Genomic DNA, 24,856 nt, shown 5'->3' with positions numbered 1-24,856 from the left:
TGAGAAAGTGTATGTTAAAGGTCATCTCTTCCATTCAGGACCTGCCATCTACATCTCTGTGGGATTAGTCATCATAGTGCTTGGTTTTCTTATTGCGCTGACGGTGTTGTGTAAGCAGAAGAAACAAGGCAAAAAATCCCCAAGAATTACTCAATCTGGACGTTCAGATCATGGTCAGATTTAGATTCACGTTTCCACAGAAACTAAACATACACAAACACACACTCACGTCTCTTTCTAATGTTTGAGGTTTGAATGAAACTAACGTTGTCCTGATGCTTTGACAGTCTCCACTGTGCTTTTGCCTTTGGATACAAGAAAAGACAGTACTGATGAGGTAAGTGTATGATGAGGTGATCTAAGTTTGCCCTGCTGAAAACACCATACTAAATTTCACTCCTGGTTAAAGGAATAATTCCCCCAAAAATGACAATTCGCTCATCATTTACTCTCGCTTATGCCATCGTATGACTTTCCTTTTTCTGTGAAATGTAAACAAAGATATTTTCATGGAGATATTATTTGTTTATATCTATACAGTGCAAGTCTATGGGGTCCAACATTTTCAAGCTCCAAAAAGGCAGCATAAAGGTAATCCATACGACTCGAGTGGTTTAATCCATGTCTTCAGAACCAATACGATCAGTTTTCGGTGAGAAACAGACCAAAATATAACTCAGTTTTCACTATAAATCTTGACATCTGAAGTCTCCTCGGTGCGATCATGATTTGAAGCTCGATTATGCTTCCTGGCACTTGAACGTTTTGGACCCCATTGACTTTTACGGATTGTATGGTTATATAAACACATCATATCTCTATCAAAATATCTTTGTGTTCTGCAGAAGAAAAAAAAGTCATACATAAGACAGCATAAGGGTGAGTAAATAAAGAGAGAATTATCATTTTTGGGGGGAAATATTCTTTCAAAGCTCAGTTACTGCTGTTAGTGCTGTTTAAACAGCATGATCTCAGAACGTTACGTATCCGAAGCAACATTTTTACAAAATGAAATGATGTGATTCATTACTTGTTTGCTGCAGTTTCCCAGAGAAATGTCCAGCGGGGGGAGACAAAAGCAAGTGAAATGATTATGTAATCAGACAAGCGTTTAAGATGAATATTAGATGGAGGTTTTAATGAGTAAAACGCACATCGCTAACCCAAAACTTTCATCTAAACCTAACCAATAGTGTCCTAAATGCAAATGAGAGGTAAACAAGATAACAGACATCCTTACTCTTACGTTTTTCCAACACTCTGTCAGGTGAGCTATCGCAGAAACGAATCACGTATGAATAAGTGTGTAAATGTAGGTGAGTCTGTAATACAAGTGTTAAAATGTATATTTTTTTTAATTATGCATTATAGCATAGCAGTGTGTGAGGAATAGTGTGGAAAATATGTCATTATAAAGTAATTATCAGCCGATGTACTCTTGATTTGTGTGATAGTGTATAAAGCGCACAGTTGTTGTAGCACATCTAGTGTTCATTTCACCAGGAAACTGCCGTGAAATGAAATATATTTATAGCAACATTCATTCTATGAGACTAGGTTGCGTTTAGAGCTGGTGAAGCTGCTCAACCAGCATCAACACTCCAGTAAAACGTATTAACTGCGGAAGTCTTTCTTGGTTACGCCAGCACATCAGCATCCCATGATGTTGTTTGAGCATCCAAAACACAGCATATACTGCTAGTCAGCATTGTTGGTCTTTTCAGCAGGGTGATAACAAATATTGTTTAAATGTTTACATTTGTAACATGTAATGGTGTAAAAGATTGTAACAAATTCTCTTGCAGTCGCCGCACATCTACGATAATGATGACAGTGAATATCAGGAAATTGGGGAGCCGTCGCACAAAAACATGCACACCACCATCACTATATATTCCACAGCAGAGAGATCTGATTCAATGATCTACTCAACTGCAGAAGCACAAGCCGATCCAATTATCTACTCCATGGCAGAGAGACCCGATGTAATGATCTACTCGACCGCAGAGAAATCGTTCTGAAGTTTACATCTGACCAGTCTGAATACGTCAAGACTGTATCTCAAAGTCGCTCCATGGAGTGAGAGCTTCACACTCAGTCAAGAGACCAGCTGATCCAATGATCTCCATTTTTGGGTCAAAAGCGAGTGAATGATGTCGTTATCAGACAAGGTTTTTAAAATGAAAGTTAGATGGAGGTTTTAAAGAGTAAAACATACCTCCCTAACCTAAAACTTTAACCTAAACCTAACCAATAGTGTCCTACAAGCAAATGTACAATTTGCAAAAGTACATTTTCTAAAGCAACCGCTTCATTTTGTGTTACTTCTTTCTTGTCACATGTCAGCTTACTTGCTTGGCTGGGCTTAAACCTTGATCTTCGAGTCCAGAGTCTGACACTCTATAAGGTGAGCTACCACGGGAGCTAAATACACAGGAATCAGTGTTTACAGGAAATGTAGGTGGGTCAAGCGTTAAAATGTATCGTTTTTCAAACAATGCGTTAATGTAAAAGTGTTTCGATGTCATAACATAACAGTGTGTGAGTAATAGAGTGAAAAATAAGGGTTTTGAAAGTCACAATCAGCCGTTGTACTCGTGAATCGTGTGGAAGTGAGGAAAACGCACAGTTGTTGCAGCACCTCTAGTGTTCATTTCACCAGGAAACTGCAGCGAAACGTAGACGCGGCAGCTAAAAATCAGTTTGCAAAAATGTTATTATAGCAATGTTCATTCTATGAGACTAGGCTGCACCAAACACAAACACTGATGCGAGTGAAAACACTGGAATCCAGAAAAAGAAAACAGGTTTCCATTATGAATCGTGGAACCGTGTTCAGGAAAAAAGGTGGATAGATGTAGGCCTACTAAAGACATTTTACCATTGGCCTTACCTAAGCTTGTTGTTCTTGTATACTTATTGTGAGGTTAGTGAATTTATTGCAGCTAGTATTACAATGTTGCATTTACTACAATATTACTGTTCAACGATATTGTATATATGACCTCCATGTGTTATGGTGTCAAGTTTCTGCCTTTATTTTGGTGTATGTTCCACAATGTTTAGTGTCTCAGTCTCATATTATTCATAAAAAAGTGTTAAACATTTGAAATTAAAAACATATGTTCTAAGTTATACTATATTGATTAAAGAAGTTATTTGTTTTATTGTTTGTTGATCTATTTTAAAAATCAGGTAGTGTCTCATATCTTATCAGGTGACTTTGCAGGCATCCAGCTCAACATATTTTTCATAATTAAGCATACAATAACGTTTATTGCCAGGCAGCATCCTTGACATTACAGCGACTTACAGGAAAAGGCTAAATTTTAACAACTGAAAGAGGCAAAAGCATGTGCAGGAAATAAACTTAGCTGAGATTCAGATAAGCATAAAACAAATACAAAAAAAATAACACGTCCTTTAAAGCTTTGTGACAAAGGGCCTCTTTTGGGCGTTACATCAGAATATCAACAGTAAATGACTTCAGATAAGAGCTTTTAGTGATTCTGATGTGAGATCAGAGTGAAGATCCTTTTTTTATTCAATCTTTCTGATCATGGATCTTCTCGTGACATTCGTCCTGTAACAGTGAAAACAGCAACATCAAAGGAGCATGACATTATGTACAATAGTTCACCGTAACCTGGTCAGAACGAGAAAAGACAAGGTTTGTACTTTACCACTTGAGTTTTATGCACCATTTTTATAGTTTTAAAAATTTATAGACCTGACTTGAAATGCCTTTTTGGATCATTGAATGAGTCTTCATCATGAACAAAGGACCATCACAGGACTGGTGATAGTAAAAGTGAACCTTCAGTTATTGGTAAGTGCAAAGTTTACTACTGAAATGAAATTGTGGCACTGCTAATATTGTTTGGTGCTTGTATTTTTCCTCAAATGTAAGTTGCTTTGAATAGGCGTGTCTGCCAAATGCATAAATGTAAATTAATGTAATAAATGTAAAGTCATTGTTTACTTAATCATGCTATGAGTGATAAAATGTCCTGTATAGTTTGAGTGTGTTCTGTAGTCTTTGTGATACTTAATTTAGCTGTGGCAATTCTGCAAAAGTAAAGGCTTGTGGTGACATACATATTCATATTGGATAATGTGAATATTAGCAACAAGATTTATGAGAAAATGAAGTACTGTAATGTTGTGTTTGAGAGGTTTGTTTACTTCCCTCTTGATGCGAATAGTTTCATTCAAATGCTATTAGGAACATGTTGTATACTGTATATGAGAAATAACATGGGATATAGACATATGGTAACAATGGGGGAAAAAACATACTGTTTTTATTGTATTTAAATGATTACCTCCATCATGTCACATCAGCATTTTAACCTTCTGAACTAGCAGAAGCAGAAGATAGTGGAAGAGGAAGTCTGTCTTGTTCAGCAGTTCATGTAGTTGAGGCTACTGGGAAACATCACACCAAACAGTGCAATAAAGAAGGACTGAATCTGCACATAACGGAGAAGATAATTTAATAAGAGAGAAGAATGAACACCATCTTGACTTTCACTCTGCTGATGATTCCTGGTAAGAATCTGATCATGTTCTGATCCAACAGACACATCACAGAAGAACTAGAACTCATGAGAGGAAATACTGAGTAAAACCTGCAGACAAGAACTGATCGATTGAAGTCGTGTGGATTACTTTATGCTACCTAAATGTGAATTTTGGACCATCAAAGTTTGGAACCTGTTTACTTGCATTATAAGGACAAACAAAGCTTGTATCTTCTTCTTAAAATATTTGTTTGTGTTCTGCTGAAGACAGAAAGTCATACACATCTGGGATGATATGAAGGTGAGTAAATGATGAGAGAATTTACATTTTTGGGTGAAGTATTCCTTTAAGACTTGATTTTTTTTTTATGAAATGACCCATTGTTGAAATACAGTTTCACTGTTATTTGTCTTTTTCTTTTACCTTTAGGGAGGAACTCCTCAACAGAGACACATCAGTAAATGGTAAAGGCTTTCTCTTGTGTAACATTAATGACAATTTTCCACCTTTGCAAACTTATTGTACAGTAGGGCTGGGCAATAGGACGATGTAATTGGATATCGACAATATCTTACAAATTTCCCGATGCCGATTGCAACACTCATTGACAGACGATGATCGACAATATCGGGAAATGGCAAAACCATGGATCTGTGATGTCACTAAATATATTAAACAGGTGCCCAGGGTGTGGATCTAGCACCCGCAAAATGCGACGAGGCTTAATCCAGTTCGCAAGCTCCTCATCCAAATGCAGGTATTTCATGCGCGGGTCATTTTGCTCATGGAAACTTTGACACATGATGTTCAATGGTGAGATGTTCAGTAAAAAGGAGTAACATTTTGGTCTGTTCTCTCCCAAAACCAATTCACAAGTTCACTCATTTAGTCCTGGAGCACACTGAGGGAAACAGATTTGGCGTGCTGTCCATAACGGAGGGGCTCGAGTACGGGACTGGGCTTGCACTCTGAGATCCCCCAGGACTAAGTGACTACAGCAATAAGACAATTTTGAAATTATAATTGGTATAAACCTCTGGAGTTGCATGGCTTACCTTAATGCTGCCTTTAAAATATCTCAGTTTGTGTCCGCAGAAGAAAGAAAGTCATACATGTTTGAGACGACAAAAGGATGAGTAAATGATCTGAGAATTATCATTTTTGGGTGAACTATTCCTTGTATTGAAAATATTTTATTCATCAGTTTTTCTGTCCTCTAATTTTAAGGGTATCAATTATTTATAATGTGTCTACTGTGTGAGGGATAATTAAAAAAATCCTGTCATTTACTCACAATCCTTCATATGGAGCCCCTTTCTGAAACAGTTTTGCATTCCCTCACATTATGTTTTCTGCTCAAATGCAATACATTTATCATGGTTTTACTACAGTAATATTGTAGACTGTAGTAACCATGTTTTACAGTTACAAAACAAGGGTTTCTGTAGTAAAGCAATGTTTAATTTTAATGGTTAATCAGGGTTTTACTACAGTAACATTAGCTGAACTGTGGTATTCGTAGTAAAATGAGAGGAACCACAAAATTATTATTTTTATCTCCATAGATTTCATTGTCTGGTATTTATGGTTTCACTACAAATACTATAGTTAAACTATGATTACTGTATTAAAACCATGGTTAATATTTTGTGAGAGAACGCAAAATTTATTGTGAGGGAACACAAACTTTTTCAGGAGAAAAACATCCCTCCCTATTCTTAAGAGGCTCCATATGTATGTCTTTCTGTTGTGGAAAACAAAAGTCTCAGTCACCATTCACTTTTATAGAAAAAAATAAATAACAAAAGCTGCAATGAAAGTGAATGATGACTAAGAATGTCAGTCCCTAATGTTCTGCCTCATATCTCTGTATTTCACAGAATGTAAAAGTCATAAAGTTTCAGAACAACACAAGGGTGAGTATATGATGACAGTTTTATTTTTTGGGGTGAGCTAACTATCTATAACTTTAACTAAGACTAGTTAAATAAGCATTTAATGTGTTTATTATTATACATCCATTTGTGAATGCACCAGAGTGAAGGCATTTTTCTATATTTTATGTTTTAAATGTGTATTTACATTTATATGGGTTTGTAAATATATATATATATATATATATATATATATAAAACAATGAATTACTGAATGTGCTGTGTGTTTAATATATTACTACATGTTTATGTTGATGTATTCATTTAAGCATTTGAGATTTTATAAAGCAAAGTAGAAAATAAGCTGATTGTATAACATCGTTTTACCCACCTGAAATCAACATCATTTCAACGTAAGAAAAGCAAACCAATTAGATCGAATTTACGTTAGTTTTGAATGGCGTGACTGACGTTGAATTAACATGACTTCGATGAGCAAAAAAAATGCTGAATCAACGTCGCTTTGATGCTACGAAAGACATCGATTCTATGTCAGTTTGCTATCTGGGCAGCATGATTTCCATGTTAAAACATGCTAGCAATTCATAACAACATGCTAGCATATGCTAGAAACACCTGAAACATGCTAGCAATGCCTAGCTACATTTTTATAAAGCCTAGCTACATACCATGATTTCCATGTTAAACATGCTAGCAATTCATAACATGCTAGCAACTCCTATCTGCATGCTAAAACATGCTAGCAATGATGCTGTATGCCAGCAACATGCTGTCAACACATGGCAACATATTAGAACATACTAGCATCACCTAGCAACATGCTAGCAAATCCTAGAAAAATGCTAGCAATACTAGGAACATTAATTGATTGCACATACCGAAGTGTCCAATTACAGGCAAATTCCTGAGATAAAGCAAGTAGTATTTGGCTGGTCATGTGATTTCAAAATGGCATCCGCTCCATGTCAAATAATGCAGCTTTTGCTCTGCTACTGATATCACTGGAGACTTTGTCTCCTTTGACCACTTTCCTTCAGACATTAGCATTCAGAGGTCTATTTTAAAGTTCTCTGTGTGAGAAAATGCCCTTCAGAAAAAGAAAATGTTTATTTACATCTCCATGTCATCATTGATTTAGGATGAAATGTTCTGAAAATGCCAAATCCATAACCACCACCATCATCATCATTGCCATCATCATCATCATCTTCCTCATCAATTTAAATCTCCACTGATCACAGACATTTTTGGAAGGTTTACATCTAACATCACATCAGCATCTACACAAATACGATGAGGTACTCTTGAGCTGAAATATTATTATTATCTGACTTTACATTTTTACTGTTCAGAGTCAACACATTCTCTGTGTGCAGCTGAATGTCTGATTACTTTATATAATTCTTTGAATTATGCATGTGTATTTTCAGACTCGTCTCTGATCTTCTGTCTGTTGTTCTGGTTCTGATCTTCATTGGACTTTAATACTGCTAGTGACTCTATAAGAGACATCAGACTCGAGGTGAAGCTCCATCTACTTCAAAGAACTCTAAGTTTTTAATTAAGGTTTTCTTCATTCATCTTGCTGTGACATCTGCTTGTGTCATTTAGAAACAGGTTTATTTGTTTGTTTCATAAAGTTGGTTTTGTTGCCTCCTGCTGGCTGAAACCAGACATGAGCTAAATTCAGATATTTGATGATGGAAGACAGAGAATTTGTGTTGAAATAAGAGAGCTATGGTGTGAGATTTGATGAATAAAGTTGTGGAATATTATTCATTTGTGATACTTGTTTTTCAAAGACACTGATTCCTCATTCAAAAGATCAGGAGGAAATGAAACGGTTAGTAGTAGTACATTTAATATGTTTATATAAAAAGATGCTTATTTTAATCAGTATTGAGAATAAATCCTGATGCCTTCTACCCTGAACTAGAATTCGCTATATGCATGGAACGTTAATTACAACTTCCGGAATAATATAAGCCAGCTCAAAAACTTCCGGTGAAACGTCACTTGCTGTAGCGGCATATTCAATTTTCTGATAGATACAGTGTAAATAGCCTGTAAGGCGATATCAATCTTTTTTTTTTTTTTTTTTTTTAATAGTTAGGCCTAACAGTTATTCACTTGTTCAAATAGATTCTAAAAATAAGTGAACGAAATGAAAAAGACGTTTAAATTTCAGCGTTGTGAGTGGACGACAGCTGAGCACTGTTGCGTCCTTCAGTGATCATCCTCAGCAAAATTCAATACGGCTATTAGTTTTCACACTTTCCCCTCCAACGACCAGCAACGAAAGAAATGGATCTCAAATATAAGAAGAGTCAACCTAACCATATCTCTCACCATACCTGTGTGTGTAGTCGACACTTTGTGTCAGAAGAGGTCACAGAGCCGGCTGAACCAGGAGGTAGGTGGAGGCTGAAGCCTGGTGCCGTACCTGTGTTGTTCCCCTAGAACAATTACTCTCTTGGAGTGAGAAGGCTTGGAGTTTGGGAACGGAGAGCGAGGCCAGAAACACAAATTCTTTGACACGGTCATCCTCCTAAATATGTTTGGTAACATTAACCAGCTCTATGTAGTTGCATGCCTTCTGTTAAATTACCAGAGTGGCCACTTGTAAAAGCTTGGTCTAAATAGAGGCATCAAGACCAGTGCGCAGTTCTGTTTAGTATTTAAACTATTTCACTGTTGTTAGCTACTGCTATTGTTACATGGATTCAGTGATAAAGAATGGATTTACATCTCTACAACTTCATACAGGGATCTGTATTTTCCCCTCATTTTCAGTTTCATGCTTCCAGTGAATAAACCTACATTTGTTTGTAGCATTTGTCCCCAAAGCATTTGTGTATTTTATTGTGCTTCAATACAAACAGCTTAAACAATACTATTTTTAGGTACTAATGAGTTATAACCTCAAACACTCACATAAATAACATTTATAAGAAAATATGTAATTTAATAAATTAATGATGACATGTTCAACTACATAACATAATTTGTATACATTGTATACTAGAATTCTATTCTATTAGAATATATTTGTGGCAGATGACAATAGTGAGCACATGAAAACTGCTCAGAAATGTAATGAAAACCAAACTATTTGAACTTTGTAAAGTTGTAAAGATTTGTAAAAATGAACAATAGACTCTCTGCATTTGTAGAGATTTGTACCAATGAACAATACATATCAGTTCAAGTTTTGTATAGATTTGTAAAAATGAACAATAAAACCTGAACAAAAACATATGAAACATTGAAAGTTAATAATGGAAATATTCGAGCCAAAAGCATAGGTAGGTAAAAGTAATCAACCTTTTGTTTGATTGTTATTATGACTCTCCCTTCTCTGAATATTCTTTGAATAAACATGTCATCTTCAGCGTAAACAACAAAATCACACCATTCTGAACCAGTGATGAGTAGTTGGCCCTGTATCTGCCAGTAGTATGCGTGAGATCGTTTGAGCTGTAGCACTCAATCGGAGACCCTAAGGTAGGCACAGTCTACATAGCTTCTCACATTTGGGCACTTCACTTCCAGCAGTCCAAACACAGGTTCAGCTTTAGGGTCATACACCAACCCATCTGGTGATGAGCCAAGCCAAGGTGCATCAGGGTGGATAATGAAACCACAAGGGTAGTGATTTACCTCCTTAACAAAGCAGTATTCCTCCACTGCTTTGGGCTCCATCTGAAGGCCCCTCTTCATTTCTCCACTCTGATAGCCTGGCTGCAAAATTCTCAGTGCCAGGCTCTCTGCTGAGGACTGTCTTCTCACATGGCAAACCTCTCTAGAAATACATTCATTTATACAAACACCATAAGTTTTTAAATAACATGAAAAACAAAATGCTGACAGTCGTGTCACAAAGTTTACAATTACCTGAATCTAGAGGAAGTCACACGCGGCTTTCTTAATTGATGCCATTCCTTCAGCATGCTTTGCTGTCTTGTGCGTTTCTCAATTTGGTGCGCCATGACCTCTGATGTTGCTAGAGAATTCATGTGCAGCTGCTGATGGTAGCTTAACACAAAACAGCACTCTGAGGGACCCAGACAGTAGCCATAAAGGGGTAAGAATGGTTGTGGTGGTGTGGTGGTATGTGGGCAAGTTTTTGGTGGACTCCATACTGGAAGGTGATAGGAGAGAACACTCCCTTCTTGAACTTTTCCAAAGGCACTGTCCACCAATGGTACATCCCCTGCTATTCCCATTGTTGTTATGGGTGGAGCAGTTTCCCTTGGCATTCCTTGGTAAATCTCATTCACAATCAGAACTGACATGTCTGGAAGGTCACAGGTCCGGTCACAGGCCCCTTTGTACAAGTTACTCCTGAGAATATACACGACTGAACAGTTAGAAAAGCATTTATGTACTATTTGTTATTGCCATAAATGAATGCTTTTCATGTCAAATTCTATTTCAGTGTTGTGTAGCTCTACACTACAGGGATGTTCTTGTGTATGTGTGTGTCTGTGTAAGGACATTCAGTTCAATTAGAGGTTCATCTAAAGTCTAATAAAGACTAGTCTAAAAATACAAAGTACAATTTTACATTTCAAGTACATATTTTAATTCATGTAGCAGACATATTGCCCATTCCTACACATTACCTGATCCCTTCAGCCAGTCTTCTCTCCTTGGGCCTAGCTGACAACACCACCATCTCATTTGTTGGACCAGGCTTAAAGTCCTGTCAAGAAATGTTGTACATTAACTTATTTACATTGTGTACATTTCTTTTTAGCTCATATGATCACATATTTTCATAAGGAAGGATGCTGTATGCAGCCTTGAAAGCTGATGCGATTTACATGACATAACCAAGAAGAAGTGAGACACATAATGTAACATAATATGTTAATTGTGCTAGTGTAGAAAACATCACCTGGGTTAGGTTTGTGCCACTGTTGCTCAGACCCTGTGCAGCTGTGAGTAGGGGGGACAGCCGTTGCTCCCTGCTGGCTGTAATGTGAGGTCTGGTAGAGCAAAGCTGCAACATGATTGCATAGTGCAAGCCCTGCCACACATGAGCAATGATAGGCCAACAGCTCAACAGGTTTAGAGTCTTTGAGAACAACCTGTAAAAAAAATAAAAAATTATCAATTGATACTATAATGTAGCCTATGTGTTTTGAGGTTCAGGTAAATAATATTATTGAGAGTGGCTGAGATTACTGAAATACATATTTATTAACACAGTGTAGCTAGTGATGTATTTTAACCATGCTCACTGTGTACAATGTCAAATGCTGGTAACCTACCTGCCTCTACTCGCTGGGAATTTTTACCTGTGTCCCCTATGTCTACTAAACAATAAACGTAGATAGTGTACTATGTACGGTTGAGTAAAATACTTTTTGAAATACACAGTGTAGGCCCTAGTTGGTGCACAGTTCTGTTGGTGCAACAGTAGGCTGTAGGTCCAAACAGTATTACAGTCACTATCTATTCTCCAGCCTATTTTATACTGGCACATGGAATTCCCAGAAAGCAGAAAGTATTAACATTATTGAACCTGCTTTCATTCCCCTACACTGAAGTTGTGTGGTTTCTCTTTTTTCCTCATCGACCTGAAGCAGCTTGCCCTCACAGACACCTCTCCTGCTTCATTCTTGTCAGACACTGAGAAACAGAGGCAACGAATTAAGCAAAGACCACATAGCAAGACAAAATGTTATGCTAGTGCCAAGCCTGGTTATGTCAAGTAGAGTAGCGGGAGGCAGATCTATATATTTCAATGCTGCCAATTTAGCGGTTATATTCTGTTTACCAATGCTAACGTTAAGCTATCATTTGTCTTTCAACTTAACGGTAGCTAACTTACATTCGGTAACATTAGCTAAGTTAGCTGTCTATAGCTAGCTTACAGAACAAAATAATTATAGCGTACTTTTGCTAACTTACCTTCGTAGTCATGGATATAGCTGGATATGTACAGCTTAAATCCCTTTTCACGTTTTTGAATTTGACTGAATCAGGCGGTGTACATCATTTATGTTGACTCGTGGTAGATCCTGCAGGCAGCGAGCATAGAACATCTTTGACAACTTTTTCAGGAACGACAGTTGACCGGAAATGCCCGAGCTGGCTTATCTAAACCAGGAAATAACCATGCATATAGCCAATTGAGCTTCTCTGTATTTTCTCTTTTAATTCTCAGCTTTCTCAAATGAGGAGATTAAAGACATCAGACTTCACAATGATTCAGATACAGGAAGATCTGCTGAATACAATACTGCACAAATACTCACAAACACTTCTGATTCTGATAACGCTCTTTACTCTACAGTGGTGAACTTTCACAAGAAATCTGATTGTGTTGATCGGATCAGTTTTAGTAATAATCAGGATTACAGTGAATATGCAACTGTCAGTCAGGCCACTGTTTGAGGACACCACAACAGAAAATGTTATCAGTTAATTTATTCAAATGACAGAACTCATCATGTCAGTAAAAATGTGTTATGAATCATTTTAAGCATTTTCAGCTTGTGTCAGATGTGTGATATGTACCTACAATTATTTTGTTTTTGCATAAAGTCTATCAATGTAAACAAAGCATGTCAATTTCTAAATATTTAAATGGTAAATTTCACAGCAGGCCTATCTGTGATTTTTCTCATTCTTTCTAAAAGTGTCTCAAACTCTCTGTTGTCTTTTCTGTGTTTCCTGTAGCGCTTCACAGCTGTTTTAAAGATGACACACTGCATGACTTGTTGGTGTTGTGATGTGATGGTTAATTTGAGCTCTGAGACTATATTCACATCCGGATGTCGATTGAACAGAGGCAGAAAACTCTCACAATGTGTCATTACAGAGGACAGCAGAGATGATGCATTAACATCGAACGGTGATTAAAACTGACTGGAACTACCTGTGCATTAAACTGTTTTAACACACGTATTCCAGCCAATCACAGTCGAGTACTTGAACAGACCTTGGTATAAATGTAAATGTTTACTAGATTTAGTCTTCTAAATAAGAGCAGAAGTGTTTCATCACAGTCTGTAATAAAGCCCAATCTCACAGATCTTAATCTCATGTGTTTCCTCTGGATGTCCCTGAGGAGTAAAGATGCTCTTACGGTTTTAAATCAAGAGTTTACTTTTATATCTACTTCACTGTAATATGTACCATAATAATTAATGAGCAATGTGCACTTATACAGTTGCTGTTTGTGTCCACCAGATATCACTGTCCAGTGTCTCTAGTTATTGAGACTTTCTGTCTTTTAAATGTTTTAAGGTTGAATATCATTTAAAGATTGAAAGATAAGTTTGACTGACTTGAAGCAACTGTACAAAATGTTACAGTGTATAAATGTTATACTAAACTCTTAAAACACTTAAAAAAACATTAGAGCTCTTAATAACATAGTAACATGTAGTAAAACAAGCCATTAGAAATAAGGAACCACACAATTCTCAGTTAAAAATGCTTTCAAATCTTCATGTGTTGTACTTTGTTGAACTGACCTGCATGTTCCTGTAAAACATTTTAGAAGTTTTACTTCTCTATTTATTAATCTCTCTCTCTCTCTCTCTCTCTCAGATATAGAGGAAGAGGAAGCAAGCGTCTGTCTTATTCACTGTAATACACATTGAGAGCTTTGGAACTGTGTAACGGTGATAAAGAAGGACTGAATCTACAAATAACGGAGAAGATAATTTAATAAGAGAGAAGAATGAACATCATCTTGACTTTCACTCTGCTGATGATTCCTGGTAAGAATCTGATCATGTTCTGATCCAACAGACACATCACAGAAGAACTAGAACTCATGAGAGGAAATACTGAGTAAAAACTGCACACATTACAGGAAGAGACTCTTTAACTTCAAATTAGCATTCATTTGAAAGATCATCTCTGTTCAACATCATAAAGAAGAAAGTGTTTTATTAAAATGCTGGTTTGTTCTGTCAGGTGCTGTGACCTCCATCAGTGTGACAGGATATTCAGAGGGTGGAGTCATCATCACATGCAAATATGAGAAACAATATAGAACAAATATGAAGTATTTTTGTAGAAGTATTTGGTCAGGGTGCTCTGACCTTATCAGAACTAACATTAAAGATGAATGGGTGAATGACGGAAGATTTTCTCTGTATGATGACACAAGAGCAGCAGTCTTCACTGTGATCATCAGAGATCTGAATAAACAGGATTCTGGAACATACTATTGTGGATTTTATGCACATCTATATGCATACACAGAAGTGAATCTGAAAGTTAGAGAAGGTGAGTAACTCAAACCTTCAAACACTGACTGTAATTACTGCAGTTACTGCACATGTACACCCTAGAAGACCCTATGAAATCAATAACCAGGACAAACATGAGATCTTTTCCCCTGACTATATAAGCAATTCTTTTTTTAAATAACAGTTATTGAAGATTACATAATTTATTTTAATCTCTGTATCTGGGTTTGTGTTTAACAGGTATTCAAAGAAGGACTGTAACAGGATATTCAGGTGGAAACATCATTATAAACTCCAAATATGAGAAGGAACACACGAACAGACTGAAATATATCTGTAAAACAAAAACAACACATCCATGTTTTGATCTGATATACAGTAAAAATAGATCAGAATGGAGCCACAATGACAGACTGTCTATTCATGATGACAAAACTGCAGGACTCTTGCAAGTGTTTATCAGAGAACTGAATGTGGAAGATTCTGGAAAATATCGAATTATATTTCAGGTTTCTGAGGACTACAGTTTCTTCTCTGAACTGAACCTGGATGTTAAAGAGGGTGAATTATGTTTCTGTGTTTGCATATTTGGTAGAATTCATAAATATCTCTTTTAATTCTAACAATGATGCACTTTCTTTAATGTGTAACAGATGATTGTTGTGAGAAGGTCATCAGTTTATCAGCTACTTCAGGAGAATCTGTGAACATCAGCTGCAGATATCCACAATCTCACTGGAGAGACAGCAAGTTTTTCTGCAGAATATCTGGAGCTGATACGTGTGCTCATGAGACATCTGTGAATGTGAACAGAAGATGGACACAAGAGAGACAGTTGCAGCTGTATGATGACAGAGAAGTTCATCTCCTGACTGTAATCATCAGTAATGTGACTGATTCAGCAGAATACTGGTGTGGAGTTCAACCTCATCAACAATACAAGATCTTCATTACACGAGTCCAGCTCAATGTTACTGGTGAGTACTGATAGTATTATTCTCAATGATAAGGTAATTGAATATCACACTTCATAAGCCAATCCTATTATTACAGGTTTACAGACAGCATTGGGCCTCATTCACTAACCATGCGTACACACATATCCTATTTGTATGTAAAATTTGTGTGTGACTTCACACTTAAATTTGTTCTAAATAAATAAACCCGACTGATCACTGTGAATCTGGCAACAGGTTGAAAGTTCTTCAGCTAAACTCGGTCTGTGTTTCCTGAAATTTGAAGCAGGAAGTGTTGTTAAACGTATAGGCGCATGTGAGCTCCAGTTCCACAGAGGGGCGCCAAAAGCGAGTTTTTAAAGCGAGTTGTTTTTAGTTGTAAATGATGTACTGAAGAGGAATGCACATTTGATTAATTCTATGTCCAGAACCTCAACCATAAACTTAACCATCAGTGCAGTAAAATTGTACCTTTGAAACATGCTTAATTACGCATTTACAAAAAGATTATTTTAGAGCAACAAAAACAATAAAATTCAGATAAAAAATGCAGCAGATCGTGTAGTCTAGATGTATACAAAATATATTTTTCTGTGCACATGAATACTCTTAGACGTAATGTACAGATGTAATATGCTCTAACAATGATACTTTACTTTTACAAACCATTCCCAACATCGATTTCACAACACGGTTAGTTATCTAACCATACTCAGGACAGAGAACCATTTTGGTGGAACAGCTTCGCTGATCTGGCAACTCATGATTGGTCACTTGTTATTTTCATTTTAATCCTGATTTCGCAAACATGAATTCTGGGTAGAGAATGTCAAATCAAGTCATTTTTATTTGTATAGCGCTTTTCATGACATTCAGAGGTTTATTTTTACACAATGAAAGGGAAGTAATGTTCTGTGTTTGAGAAAATTCCCTTGGCCCTACGACTCCATGCTCACATTGTTTTAGAGACAAATGTTTCAAAAATACAAAATTCACCATCATCTGCTTCTTCTTTTTTCTTCAGTCAAGCTCGACATATCAGCAGTGTCTCCATTATCATCAGGTACCCTGAAGTACACACATATTTACTGTATCTTACATTCAGTTTTAACTGTTTATCAGAGTGATCTGACTCTTTGTGCAACTCAGTTTCTGATTATTTCATCGTGTGTATTTTCAGACTCGTCTCTGATCATCATTCTGTCTGTTGTTCTGGTTCTGATCTTCATTGGACTTTTATTAATGATAGTGACTCTTTATAAGAGGCATCAGACTCGAGGTGAAGCTCCATCTATTTCAGACAACTCTCAGTTTTTATTGTGTTCACAGCACACAGAATTTAGTGAGATCATTGGGAGACCATAAAACAATCAGAGAATCAGTGCTGAAATAGAGAGATGAGATAAAGTTATGAAATTGAATTCATTTAGGATATTTGTTTTCCACAGGTGCTGATTCCTCATCCAAAAGAGAAAATGAAACGGTTAGTACACATGTTTAAAAAGTGTGTTTATTTTTCATCAATAATGAGAATAAATTACTGGATTTGGTCGGAACTCAAGATCTCTAGAGCTTCTCTGTATTTCCTCTTTTATTTCTCAGGTTTTTCAAACGGCTTGTGATTACGAGGAGATTAAAGACTTCAGACTTCACAATGATTCAGATACAGGAAGATCTGCTGAATACAATACTGCACAAATACTCACAAACACTTCTGATTCTGATAACGCTCTTTACTCTACAGTGACTTTGACTTACGCAGTGGTGAACTTTCACAAGAAATCTGATTGTGTTGATCGGATCAGTTTTAGTAATAATCAGGATTACAGTGAATATGCAACTGTCAGTCAGGCCATTGTTTGAGGACACCACAACAGAAAATGTTTGTTATAGATTATCTCATTGAAAAGGTCATACAGGTGGACAATTTGTATTATTGTAAATATTTATATGTATTTAAAATATAAAGTTATTTTAAACGTTTTCTAAGTTCTCAATGGCATACCACTATACTCTTCTGTTCTTACCAAAACCGAGAGTTCATGGCAAACTTGCCGCAAATTCGCCACTGATCATTTTCACATGCAAATCAGCTTTGCGGTAAACATGCGGTAAATTGTCCATTGTTACCAAAAGTTTGCCAGAGGTTCACCACTACTGGTGAAGAGCTGCAAACTTCTGGCAAACATTTGCAGTGAACCACAAGCTCATTTGCATATGAAAGTAATGAGCAGTAAATGTGTGGCAAGTTTGTGGCAAGTTTAGGTTTTTTGTAAGCTGTGGCTGAAATAGTAAAGAGTAGTACAGTAGCAATGTTGGTTAAGTTACTCAAAAAAGTAATCCACTACAAATTGCTAAATGCTTCTCTAACGCTGTAATCTGATTACTGATTACTTTATTGAAAAGTAATCACATTACTAGTTACTTTACTTTTACGGTACTTTCTAAAACACTTCACAGAAAAGTTTTTTTTTCTCAAATAAAAATAATGTTTTTCATTGTTGCATGTAATTCATACGATTGTTTCTCCCTCTCAATGACTCGTTAGGGGCGTATGCCCTTCACAAAAACACAAACAGACATACATATGGACAGAATTTAGGTTTTAAATCCAAAATACATAGTACTTCTTTAGAAATGTGTAACCTAAGTAAAGTTCTTAAAATTATTTACCTTAATTGAAAGTTAGTAACTGTAATCTGATTACTAGAATTTAAAATGTAATGTCTTACACTAATTTTGACTAAAAAGTCATTTGATCACAGTAAATATTTTTTTTTAGTTAGATTACACCCATGTGAGCTGACGTGTGGTTGTTTATGCATATATCAGTCTATGGCTTCTGTTACTGTATGGTCGGGGACTCTTGACTGGCTCAAATCTATAAACAAATATTTTCTGTTACCTGTTTAGAATCAGAACAAACCCGATTCGCAAATGAATCACTCTTGTGAGTCAATTCTTTTCAATGAATCGTTCAAACGGTATTGGCAAAACTATCTGAATTGGTACCTGATTCACTCTGAATTATTAAAGCGGTTTCCACTCAGACTGAATCATTTGGAGTGGTTTCTAACACCGTAACTGGATAATGAATGACATTACATAAATATTCTTAGCCCCTGATGTTTTCAAATCCTAGACATGCCTCTAAAAGGAAGCCTAACTATTTTTAGTACTTCCTTCATATAGTCATAGTCTTGTTAATAAATGAACTTGTTTTCTGCTTTTCACTCTCTCGTGTAGTCTCACTGAGTTTGTTTTTAGTAGGGTTCCAGCCCAGATCACCATATTACATTAATTTATAGTTGGCATGAACATGGATCCTTATTAGTGTAATCTCATTGCGGTGACACATGCTAGACAACATCTGAGCTGGTACGACAATCGTTGTCTCTCAGCAGTACTTATTCTAACAGAGACGGAGGAAGTGGATCTCTCTCAATTTCAACAGTTAATGTAGAAGATGGAACCAGGAAACACTTGTAACACATCAAGAACTTGAGAACTTTGATAAATAAGGACTGAATCTACAAATAAGAGAAGAATGAACATCATCTTGACTTTCACTCTGCTGATGATTCCTGGTAAGAATCTGATCATGTTCTGATCCAACAGACACATCACAGAAGAACTAGAACTCATGAGAGGAAATACTGAGTAAAAACTGCACACATTACAGGAAGAGACTCTTTAACTTCAAATTAGCATTCATTTGAAAGATCATCTCTGTTCAACATCATAAAGAAGAAAGTGTTTTATTAAAATGCTGGTTTGTTCTGTCAGGTGCTGTGACCTCCATCAGTGTGACAGGATATTCAGAGGGTGGAGTCATCATCACATGCAAATATGAGAAACAATATACAGAAAATCAAAAGTATTTTGTAGAGGTCAGTGGTCAAAGTGCTCTGACCTTATCAGAACTAACATTAAAGATGAATGGGTGAATGACGGAAGATTTTCTCTGTATGATGACACAAGAGCAGCAGTCTTCACTGTGATCATCAGAGATCTGAATAAACAGGATTCTGGAACATACTATTGTGCAATTGATATCTCTAAGAAAAAAGATATCAACACAGAAGTAAATCTGACCGTTAAAGAAGGTGAGTAACTCAAACCTTCAAACTCGAGACAATCTCCACAATATCATCATACTTACACTAAACATTGACTGTAATTACTGCAGTTACTGCATCCGTACACCATAAAAACCACATAAAAAACAATAACTGGGAAAACATGAGACAATTATTTCTGCTAATGTAAGATTTGCATTACATTATTTTTCTCTGTTTTATCTTGTTTGTTGATAAATATCATTACAAAGCAAGTGACATGATGTTTGACTAGCAACATGAAGTGTGTAGGGGGCACAATTTACTGGCCTTAACGTGAATATTAAACCTAATCATGCAAAGAATATATAGAAAATATTTCATTCTTTTTTTCATCACCATTTTTGGGTTTGTGTAGGTCATCAGATCAGAACAGTAACACTATATTCAGGTGGAAACATTATTATAAACTCCAAATATGAGAAGTGAAATATGTGTAATAGTGGAACATATCATCAATATGAATGTCTCTTTGTGACACCATATATAATGTGTAACAGATGATTGTTGTGAGAAGATCATCAGTTTATCAGCTGCTTCAGGAGAATCTGTGAACATCAGCTGCAGATATCCACAATCTCACTGGAGAGACAGCAAGTTTTTCTGCAGAATATCTGGAGCTGATACGTGTGCTCATGAGACATCTGTGAATGTGAACAGAAGATGGACACAAGAGAGACAGTTGCAGCTGTATGATGACAGAGAAGTTCATCTCCTGACTGTAATCATCAGTAATGTGACTGATTCAGCAGAATACTGGTGTGGAGTTCAACCTCATCAACAATACAAGATCTTCATTACACGAGTTCAGCTCACTGTTACTGGTGAGTACTGATGATTTTCTCTGACTATTTTTACAAATAACTTTCATCTAGAGATTCAGTGGTTCATTATACTCCTGCTCACACGCTGTGATTTGTCAGATTATAATTAACATGCTCCTCCCGAACCTCTGTTAATGAACTCCATGTGTATCAGCAAACAAGATTTCTGAGTAGAGAATGTGTGAATGAGATCAGCAGCTTTTTGGGTTTGAGAGCGAGGAACTCGCATTGTGAAAGATAGCATGTGACCTACACAGTGAATATGGACAACATGTCACAATAAACCTTTATTTCCTCTTTCACAACCAGATATTCAAGAAAGAACATGTTCATCGTCATCATCATCGTCATCATCAGTCTTAGTGCCACAAATCACAGAAGTCGTACAAACTGATTTCTCATTGAATTCAACTGTTACAACCACAGGTATTGTTGATGTCCTAAACAAAAACATTTGTGATTTTCAAGAAGAATGTTGCCTATACAGGTGCTGGTCATATAATTAGAATATCATCAAAAAGTTGATTTATTTCACTAATTCCATTCAAAAAGTGAAACTTGTATATTATATTCATTCATTACACACAGACTGATATATTTCAAATGTTTATTTCTTTTAATTTTGATGATTATAACTGACAACTAAGGAAAATCCCAAATTCAGTATCTCAGAAAATTAGAATATTACTTAAGACCAATACAAAGAAAGGATTTTTAGAAATCTTGGCCAACTGAAAAGTATGAACATGAAAAGTATGAGCATGTACAGCACTCAATACTTAGTTGGGGCTCCTTTTGCCTGAATTACTGCAGCAATGCGGCGTGGCATGGAGTCGATCAGTCTGTGGCACTGCTCAGGTGTTATGAGAGCCCAGGTTGCTCTGATAGTGGCCTTCAGCTCTTCTGCATTGTTGGGTCTGGCATATCGCATCTTCCTCTTCACAATACCCCATAGATTTTCTATGGGGTTAAGGTCAGGCGAGTTTGCTGGCCAATTAAGAACAGGGATACCATGGTCCTTAAACCAGATACTGGTTGCTTTGGCACTGTGTGCAGGTGCCAAGTCCTGTTGGAAAATGAAATCTGCATCTCCATAAAGTTGGTCAGCAGCAGGAAGCATAAAGTGCTCTAAAACTTCCTGGTATACGGCTGCATTGACCTTGGACCTCAGAAAACACAGTGGACCAACACCAGCAGATGACATGGCACCCCAAACCATCACTGACTGTGGAAACTTTACACTGGACCTCAAGCAACATGGATTGTGTGCCTCTCCTCTCTTCCTCCAGACTCTGGGACCCTGATTTCCAAAGGAAATGCAAAATTTACTTTCATCAGAGAACATAACTTTGGACCACTCAGCAGCAGTCCAGTCCTTTTTGTCTTTAGCCCAGGCGAGACGCTTCAGATGCTGTCTGTTGTTCAAGAGTGGCTTGACACAAGGAATGCGACAGCTGAAACCCATGTCTTGCATACGTCTGTGCGTAGTGGTTCTCCCCCACATTTTTGAATGGGTTTTGTTTCACAAACCTCTCCAGGTTGCGGTTATCCCTATTGCTTGTACACTTTTTTTCTACCACATCTTTTCCTTCCCTTCGCCTCTCTATTAATGTGCTTGGACACAGAGCTCTGTGAACAGCCAGCCTCTTTTGCAATGACCTTTTGTGTCTTTCCCTCCTTGTGCAACGTGTCAATAGTCGTCTTTTGGACAACTGTCAAGTCAGCAGTCTTCCCCATGATTGTGTAGCGTACAGAACTAGACTGAGAGACCATTTAAAGGCCTTTGCAGGTGTTTTGAGTTAATTAGCTGATTAGAGTGTGGCACCAGGTGTCTTCGATATTGAACCTTTTCACAATATTCTAATTTTCTGAGATACTGAATTTGGGATTTTCCTTAGTTGTCAGTTATAATCATCAAAATTAAAAGAAATAAACATTTGAAATATATCAGTCTGTGTGTAATGAATGAATATAATATACAAGTTTCACTTTTTGAATGGAATTAGTGAAATAAATCAACTTTTTGATGATATTCTAATTATATGACCAGCACCTGTACTTCGATGAATTATCCTACATATGTTCTGTATTTTCAGATTTCTTCGTGATTATCACTTCTGAGCTTTTGGTTTTGGTTCTGGTTGGTTTGTCATTGTTATTGGTACTTGCTATCCGAAAGAAAAAGCAGAGTCATGGTAAGTCTGTTCATGTCTGAAATTTTAAAGGTAAAATTAGCAGATTTTTCTCTCATATTCATGGCAAAAGAGCTTCATCGCCCTCTACTGGCTCCCTGTAGACATGCATGAGAGTCACAGTGTAGATGGTGTTGACACACTGATCAATGACTGAAAGTAGTAAAATGAAGACATGTTTGAGACTGATCTGATTCATTTAATTAGTTGTTTTCTTCTCCTGGTCTCCTCCTCCTCTAAAGGGTTTAAGCTGGAGTCTAGAAACCGGTTTGAGGTGAGACATTTAGTGCACTTTTATCCAACACTTCTACTATATTGCACAGACAGTCTACTAGACACTACATGTCTTTCTGAAAAGTATAATAGTAATGAAGCTTGAATGTCATCACGGTAACTCTGCCTTTCTGTTCAACGATCAAATTCTGAGAAACAAGCCCCAGCTATTGAATAGTTAGATCCTTACGTCTACCTGTATAACTTAAAAACGACTTGAATTTTGTGTGTTTTCAGGTCTCTTCTGATCCTGACCACACAGACACAATAACAGCAGTAGTCTACACTGCTGTCCACTAACCCAGAAACACATCTGACTAGTCAAATGCTTTTAATTCACATAAACACTGCAGGTTTCATTTACTTATATGCTAAATATGTTCAAGTTGTGTACAAATTTCCATGAAATACACAACAGCCAAGTGTGCACATAAGTTTGTTCTTACACTCGTTCTAATGTTGATGCATCCGGATTTTATATATATAATGTTTCACATGTTTGCATTGCCTGTTGCTTTGCCTTGTGCACAAATAATATTGTATTAGGTTTCTTCATGTCTGCAATAAAATAAATGGCAAATATTTGTTGTCATAGTCCTGCTGTCCATGGTGCTGAAACTTGATTTCAGTTATGTTTGTTCAGGGCCGGCCCGTGGCAAAGGCGACATAGGCGGTTGCCTAGGGCGCAAAATGACATGGGGGCGCAACATGAGAGTATTTTTTATTTGATTTTTGTCAGAAGTGCACCCCCTCATGACGACTGTGTGCCCTTCTACATCTGTGTTGAGCAAAATGTGCCACTAACATCCTTGCATTACTGATAAATTGTTACATACACCATATGCCCTTTTTTCCTCTTTATTTGGAACTGAAAAAAGATTTCAAAGTTTTCTTAAAACAACTGGGATTTGTCTTTGTCTTCATATTGGTGCTCTCTACAGTTAGGACTACCATACATTTAGTACATTTGTTACTGCACATCAGTTCATAAGTGTTTATGTGTCTTTATGTGAATTATTCTTGCTGAGAGCGGCTGCGGCAGAGCGTGCACTCTTTCAAAGTACTTTAAAAAAACACAAAAAAACGTTCTCTACCTCTCACTGGCGTGCCCGCCTGCTCTCTTTGCATGTTGTATGTCTGTGCGTGTGAAAAGATAGCCAGATTGCCCTGCAGCTAGACAAATCAATGTGTGTTCCCCAACTTGCATAGAACACAAGCACTCATTTAAATATTTTTTAATGGCATCTGATCTTTTCTGTTTTCATTTTATGGCCATTATTAAACATTAAAATAATGGTACTATTCCTTAATAATGCTGAAACGATTAGTCGACATTATCGACAACGTCAACAATAAAAAAAATCAATTTTGAACTCTAATGATGATGTGCGAGAGCAGCACTGCCGTTCATGCTTGATTGAGGAGAGGAAGAAAACACAGCTCACAGTCCAGACACACTCAAAACTTTCCAAACAGCTTCAGGTGATGTAGATCGCAAAGTATGAGGGAATTATAATGCAAAAATACAAAATAAGTAAATACAGAAGAAGTGTCGTCCTGATGTGAAATAAAGCGAAGCCGGTTCTGGCGTTCCACTTGAGCAAAACTTGCCTGTCAGAGCATCTAAAAATGAAACACACCAGCGTTATAGCTTAAATGCATCCTTTATTCAAGTTCAGATAATAAGAAATGGGTTGCAGTAAATAAACACACACTCCGAAACTTGCATTTCTCTGTGCGGTCAGAGCTGTTTATATGAGTTGTGTGAAAAACAGCGCGAGAGAGTTTCAAACTTCTACCTGCTGATACACCCTCTTGTGCAGAGACACTCGAACTTTACGCCCACTTGCTGCAGCTA

General features: G+C 36.8%; 2 protein-coding genes and 1 long non-coding RNA gene across 9 annotated transcripts; 2 read left to right on the top strand and 1 right to left on the bottom strand.

Moving 5' to 3' along the window:
* The first annotated feature begins 42 nt into the window (after positions 1-42).
* LOC127443339 (polymeric immunoglobulin receptor-like) lies at positions 43-23,580 on the top strand. Of its 6 annotated transcripts, XR_007897649.1 has the most exons (12): positions 43-173; positions 288-337; positions 1,806-3,829; positions 4,369-4,551; positions 14,358-14,672; positions 14,876-15,196; positions 15,289-15,612; positions 16,616-16,654; positions 16,772-16,870; positions 17,040-17,074; positions 17,194-19,178; positions 19,378-20,191. XR_007897649.1 is itself a non-coding variant. In XM_051701835.1 (8 exons), exons 1-8 carry the CDS (start codon positions 14,119-14,121, stop codon positions 23,296-23,298), a joined length of 1,311 nt encoding a protein of 436 aa, XP_051557795.1. In that variant the 5' UTR covers positions 13,986-14,118; the 3' UTR covers positions 23,299-23,580. The 6 variants fall into 6 exon arrangements, 4 of the variants coding, with proteins under 4 accessions (XP_051557795.1, XP_051557793.1, XP_051557797.1 ...); XR_007897648.1 differs by lacking the exons at positions 43-173; positions 288-337; positions 1,806-3,829; positions 4,369-4,551 and adding an exon at positions 13,986-14,158 and having other exon boundaries at positions 19,378-20,190; XM_051701835.1 differs by lacking the exons at positions 43-173; positions 288-337; positions 1,806-3,829; ... (4 more) ...; positions 17,194-19,178; positions 19,378-20,191 and adding exons at positions 13,986-14,158; positions 20,843-20,959; positions 22,630-22,728; positions 22,968-22,999; positions 23,236-23,580.
* LOC127443350 (uncharacterized) lies at positions 4,559-9,079 on the top strand. 2 transcript variants are annotated; one of them, XR_007897651.1, is made up of 5 exons: positions 4,559-4,824; positions 4,954-6,440; positions 7,558-7,717; positions 7,850-7,941; positions 8,786-9,079. It is a non-coding gene; the product is annotated as an uncharacterized LOC127443350 (long non-coding RNA). The 2 variants fall into 2 exon arrangements; XR_007897650.1 differs by lacking the exon at positions 8,786-9,079 and having other exon boundaries at positions 7,850-8,758.
* LOC127443342 (uncharacterized) lies at positions 9,118-12,482 on the bottom strand. The gene is made up of 6 exons (XM_051701841.1): positions 12,339-12,482; positions 11,950-12,056; positions 11,320-11,512; positions 11,045-11,124; positions 10,314-10,763; positions 9,118-10,221 (listed from the first exon to the last, which is right to left on the bottom strand). The coding sequence occupies exons 3-6, from the start codon at positions 11,431-11,433 to the stop codon at positions 9,906-9,908; spliced, it is 960 nt and encodes a 319-aa protein (XP_051557801.1). The 5' UTR covers positions 11,434-11,512; positions 11,950-12,056; positions 12,339-12,482; the 3' UTR covers positions 9,118-9,905.
* Positions 23,581-24,856: the final 1,276 nt, after the last annotated feature.

The sequence above is a fragment of the Myxocyprinus asiaticus genome, chromosome 7, assembly GCF_019703515.2.
Source record: "Myxocyprinus asiaticus isolate MX2 ecotype Aquarium Trade chromosome 7, UBuf_Myxa_2, whole genome shotgun sequence".
In the NCBI taxonomy this organism is placed as follows: domain Eukaryota; kingdom Metazoa; phylum Chordata; class Actinopteri; order Cypriniformes; family Catostomidae; genus Myxocyprinus; species Myxocyprinus asiaticus.
The sequence above is the reverse complement of the archived record's forward strand: the minus strand, read 5'-3'. Positions and strand labels throughout refer to the sequence as shown.

Excerpts from the sequence above, each read along its gene's own strand:
- LOC127443342 (XM_051701841.1), bottom strand. The coding sequence starts at position 11,433 with ATGTTGCAGCTTTGCTCTACCAGACCTCACATTACAGCCAGCAGGGAG. Across the intron at positions 11,125-11,319 it reads GTGGCACAAACCTAACCCAG|GACTTTAAGCCTGGTCCAAC; the intron begins GTGATGTTTTCT and ends ATTTCTTGACAG. Across the intron at positions 10,764-11,044 it reads AGACTGGCTGAAGGGATCAG|GAGTAACTTGTACAAAGGGG; the intron begins GTAATGTGTAGG and ends GTATATTCTCAG.
- LOC127443339 (XM_051701833.1), top strand. The coding sequence starts at position 14,119 with ATGAACATCATCTTGACTTTCACTCTGCTGATGATTCCTG. Across the intron at positions 15,613-16,615 it reads AGTCCAGCTCAATGTTACTG|TCAAGCTCGACATATCAGCA; the intron begins GTGAGTACTGAT and ends TTTTTTCTTCAG. Across the intron at positions 16,871-17,039 it reads TAAGAGGCATCAGACTCGAG|GTGCTGATTCCTCATCCAAA; the intron begins GTGAAGCTCCAT and ends TGTTTTCCACAG.